Source organism: Trypanosoma theileri (assembly GCF_002087225.1).
Source record: "Trypanosoma theileri isolate Edinburgh chromosome Unknown TM35_Tth_41_V1, whole genome shotgun sequence".
Lineage (NCBI taxonomy): Eukaryota > Euglenozoa > Kinetoplastea > Trypanosomatida > Trypanosomatidae > Trypanosoma > Trypanosoma theileri.
Window position 1 is genome coordinate 244113 of NW_021639883.1, and position 6124 is coordinate 250236.

The 6124-nt window shown below is 40.2% G+C and overlaps 4 protein-coding genes across 4 annotated transcripts; all 4 read right to left on the reverse strand.

The window, feature by feature from the left end:
* Positions 1-2: 2 nt before the first annotated feature.
* On the reverse strand, positions 3-1715 carry TM35_000411940 (uncharacterized protein; the record flags this gene model as incomplete). Its single annotated transcript, XM_029029902.1, has 1 exon — positions 3-1715. A coding segment is annotated over one exon (1713 nt), but the record flags the coding sequence as incomplete, so codon positions are not given.
* Positions 1716-2416: 701 nt separating this feature from the next.
* TM35_000411950 (uncharacterized protein) lies at positions 2417-3997 on the reverse strand (the record flags this gene model as incomplete). Its single annotated transcript, XM_029029903.1, has 1 exon — positions 2417-3997. One exon carries the CDS (start codon positions 3995-3997, stop codon positions 2417-2419), a length of 1581 nt encoding a protein of 526 aa, XP_028878891.1.
* Positions 3998-4406: 409 nt separating this feature from the next.
* TM35_000411960 (divalent cation tolerance protein) lies at positions 4407-4724 on the reverse strand (the record flags this gene model as incomplete). The annotated part of the gene is made up of 1 exon (XM_029029904.1): positions 4407-4724. One exon carries the CDS (start codon positions 4722-4724, stop codon positions 4407-4409), a length of 318 nt encoding a protein of 105 aa, XP_028878892.1.
* Positions 4725-5350: 626 nt separating this feature from the next.
* On the reverse strand, positions 5351-6085 carry TM35_000411970 (putative serine/threonine protein kinase; the record flags this gene model as incomplete). Its single annotated transcript, XM_029029905.1, has 1 exon — positions 5351-6085. One exon carries the CDS (start codon positions 6083-6085, stop codon positions 5351-5353), a length of 735 nt encoding a protein of 244 aa, XP_028878893.1.
* Between the last annotated feature and the right edge of the window lie 39 nt (positions 6086-6124).

Sequence of the window (6124 nt, forward strand, 5' to 3'; positions counted from 1 at the left end):
CCAAATCGATATAATGTGTAGGAGAGAGAATAACAGCGAGGGAACAGTAATGTTAACTCATCCCCTTCCTCAACTTTACAGCTTGCACGTACCACCACACACGGTATACTATTATCATCATCATCATCATTAGAAGAAGAAGATTCCTTCCCATCACTTTCGGAGTCTTCTTCCTTATTTATAATTGTATGAGTTTCCATAGTATTTGCAGAGATGTATTCCACACTTACAGTGGTGTTCGCTACACCTCCTGGAGGATGTTGTAACATGTCTAATACAGGAATTACAGTAGGAATCATATGTGGATTAAAGTCATTCACATGCAGGCGCTTGTGATCCACAGCACCAAATACACGATCCATAAAAGTCCAACGTAATTTTGTTACGATACGTGTCCAGACATCTTCTACTTTTTGCATACGTTTATCTTCTGTACAGATGCTATTAATATAATCCGTCTCTTGTCGTACAGGAAGAAGATGTTGACGGGAAATGACAACACGGAAAGCCCAATTTAAATCTTCCATAGAAGGAGGTTCTAGTCGTCCACTTGTCATCTCATTCTCTGGAGATAACTTACTTCCATTGTTTTTTTCACATTTCTCTGCCCCTTCTTTATCTTTATGTTGAGTAGATGTTTGACAATTCTCTTTAATACGACAGGAGATCTCATAAGATTCTAACCATACCGTGTGAATTTGCCGCAAGTAATGCATAAATCGATTACAATGATCATTATATTCAAGATGCGTCGGTGGGTCAAGCACACCATTGTGAAGTTCACGAATGATATCATCATCAAATGGAGCGAGAAGATGTAAATATGGATAGAGTGGACTGTATGTTCCCTCTGCCTTTTCACAGGCGAGTAGTACTGCCATATACACTTGATCTATAAACAATGGATGTGGTATTGGATCTAAACTAGACTTTCTTTTATTCATTATTGCCTCAATCGTATCAAAGGATGGAGCTCCACGACTTTGTGCTGCTATTGAATGACGTTCAAGTGTTTCAGAATTTAATACCAAACCCCATAAGGATGAATGAGATATATTATTAATATTTTTCTCTTGATGTTCCTGTTGCTGATTTAATGATACATCACTAAGAGGAATGGCAAAAATAACTTCACCAGTATTAAATCCTTTACGTGCGATTAATCCTCGTGTATATTGACATCTCAGACTAAATTCAATATTCTCTTCTAATTGTTTAAATAAAGCTGAACATACATTATCCTTTAGTCTATCACGTAGCCATGTGATGAATTCTATCACTTGCTCTTCTGGAATAGTTCCCATAGAATCTGTAGAAATCCAATTCTCAACACGAATTTGTTGCTTCTCTAATAGCGGTGAGGTTAAACTGGATGACCACATAGGAAGTAATGGCTTTGGTGTGTTATTCGGTACAATGTGAACAGACAATGCATCTTGTGCAGGACGATTATGAGGATCAGCAATAAAAGAAAATTGCGGTCGATGACGTAAACCCGTAACTGCCGTTGTTGGCCCTATTCCTACTACTGAAGTATCAGCAGATGCAGATACTGTTATTGGTTCTTGTTCATCTTTAGATGGTGAAGATGATGAAGATAAGGAATTTATTTCTCTTTTCATATCCATCTTTTCTATTGAGGCACTATTTCCATTCTCTACTGTTTGTTCGGATGATGTGGATATATAGGTTCTTTTCTCATGTGATAAAAACATAGTAGGTGTATAAGAAATATATCGGGTAAAAGGAATAATACCTAAATTTTGATAAATAGATGAATGAAGCCTCATCTCTTTTTTTTTTTATTTTTCCTTCTTTTATACCTCTTGTATTTCTACACCCTAAGAGAAAAAGAAAAATATGAACAAATTTGTATTGTTTTTGTTTTAGTATATATATTTTCCTTCTTCTTTTTTAGTTCAGTGTATCAAAAAAGTTAAAGGGCCTAAAAAGAAAAAAGAGAAAAGAGAAAAAAGAAAAAGAAATTGCACTTTACAAAATAAAATCGTAAATAAAAGAAAATGAACACAGTAATGAAAATAAAATAATCAAGAAACCAACATATGTGTGTATCTATAGCATTCAAATATAATAGAGTAATATCAATATATACACCTGTATTTCTACTAGCAGAGTTGCATTAGAAAGTGTATGGTAATTGCACATAGACGCTCGTGTATATGGGTATGAGAATACCCATTTTACCATATTTGGTGCATTTTGGGTTTCAATTATTTTTTTTTTTTTTACGAAAATTTGAACACTTCTGCTCTTTGCATTATTGTCTTTTTTTTCTTTTTGTTTTGCTTACGTTGTACGGCCCGCAATCTATACGTGGCAAGGTGTTCGTTGAACACACTTATCACAGAGACACCACACACAAACACAAACAGACAAACACTAAAAAAGAGTCTCTTTAGTAACGACGTGCCGTTTTTTTGGAACGAGAACCAAGAGATGCCCCTTTAGAAGGATCAGAATCAAATATTGGCATCGTATCTAAAGGTTTTGCAAATTGTAATTGCTCTGTAGCGGCGGGTGGATTCGTATTCGTCGGTAAACCAAATGGAGAAGAAGAAGATGAGGCTCCACTATTTGTTTGAGACGCAGCAAATGGATTAGATCCTACTGTAGAGGTATTCATTGGGAAACTCAATCCTGTTGTAGATGTATTTGTTGATGTTCTTTGTGCCATACTTTCTTGAGAAGCCCCAAATGGGTTGTTGGTGTTATTATTATTATTTACAGTGTTCTCCGATTTCACCTCGGCGACAACGGGAGGCTGTGGTGACTGTGCTACTGGGGCGGTGGAGGCTCCACCAAATGAAAAACCTCCAATGGCTCCTGTTGTCCCTGCAGGAACCGGTGTTGTCTTATTCTCTATTCCCGGGAAGGCGGGGGCCGCGCCGACCGCACTCTCTGCCGGCTTCACCGCCGTGTTGAATCCAAATCCCCCTCCCACCGCAGTTGTTGTCGCCTCTCCTCCCGTTGAAGCTGCCGGAGCCGATAATGAAAGGACTGGTGCCGCTGCTGCTGTTGCTGATGGTATTATTGCTGCCGTTGTTGTTCTTGTTGTGTTGTTGTGTGCTTTCAGATCCGCTACGGTGCTTTGCAGAACGGCGAGTGCCGCTGCGGTTTGTTTCGCTTCTCCGCGCAGGGCGGCGATATCCGCGCGGCAGACGTCGAGAAGGGCGGGGGCGCCACTCAACGCGTCGGCGAGGGCGGCGTGGCGGCCGGCGTGGAGCTCCACGTGTGCCGTCAGTCGAGCGACCGCCGCCCGCAGTTCCTCCACGGCGCCGTCGGCCGCACTGCGCGCCCGTTCCGTCTCCTCGCGGCTGCGGCGCAACTCCGCGCGGGTCTCTGTGACGAGTGTGTGCAGCGCATCATACTGCGAGCGCAGCTGCCGCAACTCCACGGCATTCGCATGCATTCCATTCACGTCATATACACTGCTATGGCTATTATTATTATTATTATTATTGTTATTGTTATTATTGTTATTGGTGGTGTATTGGAGATCTGGAAGGGGTTCCTTGCGTGGGAGTTTGGCACGTCTGTGGGACTCAATGGAGGCATTTAAGCGGGCCCGCTCCTCCTCTGCAGTGACGGGGCGCACAGGGCCCTGATGGTCTGCGGCGTATGGGTTTACTAACACCCCATCATTGCGATTCGAATCTCTGATGCGATATCTCTTTCTTCGTTGTCGTTGTTGTTCTTGTTCTTGTTCTTCTTCGTGATGATGATAATCAACTTCATCTCCTGTCCTTTGTGCGTGTGCTGCTGTTGGGGGTTGTGGTTGACTGAGAGCGAGACTGTCCATGGAGATGTTAGGCGTCAAGAGAAGCGGCGTGGGAACCCGCAGGCGATCATCCTGCACGTAATAATTGTGCACAATCGGAGCTGCGGCGGCAATGCGTGGGAGTGACGGTGGGCGTGCGGTTGCGGTGTTGGATTGATAGGCGTAGATATCATCATGCGCAGGGGTGTTGGGCCACATGATGGAGAGAAGGGACCCCCTCACGTGTGAGAGACTAAATGGATATACTGGAAGATACTTGGGAAATACACAGAAAATAAAAAGAAACAGGGAAAGAAGTAAATAAATAAATAAATAAATAAAAAGAGAAAGAAAGAAAGAAAGAAAAAAACAAGACCAAGATGGAATAAAAGAGTCTCTCTCCTGCTTTCTTATGAGTTTAATCTATATGAAATCACTCAGGTAAATTTACACATATAGCAAAAGAGACACAAACCACCGTTCACCCAAATCCATACACAGTTTTAAGCAGATCTCCTAAAGAAAAAAAACCTTTGTCATTATCGACCATTGTTTTCTATCTTATTTGATCACAAATAGCATCTATTCTTGTTCTTATTGTTTTCTTCTTGTTTTCTTCTCCCATCTTTTACTTTGTTGTCGTGCACTCTGTAAGCCACTTGAGATAACTCTCGCTTCCTGGTCCCATGGGTACACTAATCACCTCTGGTACTTCATACGGGTGTTTTGCCTTCACTTCGGCAATCACACGATCCACAAGAGCGGTCTGAGTTTTAATTAAAAGAAGACATTCCTGTTCCTCATTTAGTTTACCTTCCCATTGAAATACAGAGGTCACTGTGGGAATAATATTTACACACGCCGCTGTTTTGTTAGAGACGAGATATCGTGAAATCTCACGTGCCACTTCCATTGTTGGCGTCGTCACATAACAAATAGAAAACATGAAAATAATCTTTTTCTTTTTTTTAAAAACCAAAAATATGTATTCGAGTTCTTGTATTTATTTATTTATTTATTCTTTTTAAAGGTATATACGAATGCAGATAAAAGAAAAAGAGAAATATATTCAAAGAATAAATACCCTTTCATAATTATGTAAGGATAAGAAAGATTAAAAAAAAAAGAATAAAACAAAAGAAATAGAGAAATTATCATTCATATAAGAGATGACATGTAGAGATGATGAAGTTCCATACTTTTTTACTTTATAATAGATAATCAATACTTGAAGAGATAAAAATAGCGTTAGTCTCTCTCTCTCTCTCTATGTATTGCCATACACGGATTGTTTATCCAAACTTAACTCTTCTTTTTTTTAAAAAAGTTTTCTTTCTTCTTATTGACGTTCCTTTTCACAAGTTAAAAGCAAGCACTACTCTTACTCAATCCTTTCAAAAAAAAAGATATCAAACGCAAAAAAAAAGAAAAAGAAAAAAAAAGGAGAAGGGGTAGAAGGGGAAATAGAATCCCTCAACCCTCACCACTCACCACTCACCCCTCTTTGAATAAATCACATTCTATTCTGCAAAAGATAATAACAATATCTCCCATTTCATTTCATTTCCTCTCTCACATGTTAGGACTTCCTGCTGTCCATCCAGGCACAGACACTAGGGATCCGCCTGGATAAATTAATGCGGTGAGTTTCCCACCGTACACACAACGACTATCGAGTCCAAATGCAAACGGCAGCTGCTGCACATTTCGCCGGGCATCATGTCCAAACACCACCACTTCCGGTCCACGCCAAAGTGAAGCCCACGGCACTCCCGCATTTGTTTCCTCAGAGACTTCCAGAGATCCATCCGCATGTGAAATGAGATTACGCATTGTCGTGATATCTTTTACTCGTTGACGTTCCAGTGGAAGTTGAGGATGAAGACCAGCATGCACAATAATAAGATTATGAGATGGAATACGTAAAATATGTGGAAGTTGAGAAAGATAAGTTTCCATTTCTAATGGAAGATCTTTTGCTAATGGTGCTAACGTGGAATCACGATACTTTTTCGGTATTTCACCTTCTTTACGTAATGCTTTTCTCAGTTTCAGTAGTTTCACTTCATGATTACCTAATACACTACGTACACCGAGACTTCGCAGGAGTGTTAACACACCAATGGAGTCTGGTCCTTTATTCACCATATCCCCAACTGAGATGAGGAGATCCTTTTCTTTATTAAAACCCACAACACGAAGTAATTCCTGCAGTTGAGCTAAACAACCATGAATATCACCTACAATCACTACACGACCTGTAGGAGAGGTGGTAACAGTCTCCACACGTGCATATTCGTCTTTCATAATAAAAGTAAAATAAATAGATATTTGTATAAATAAATA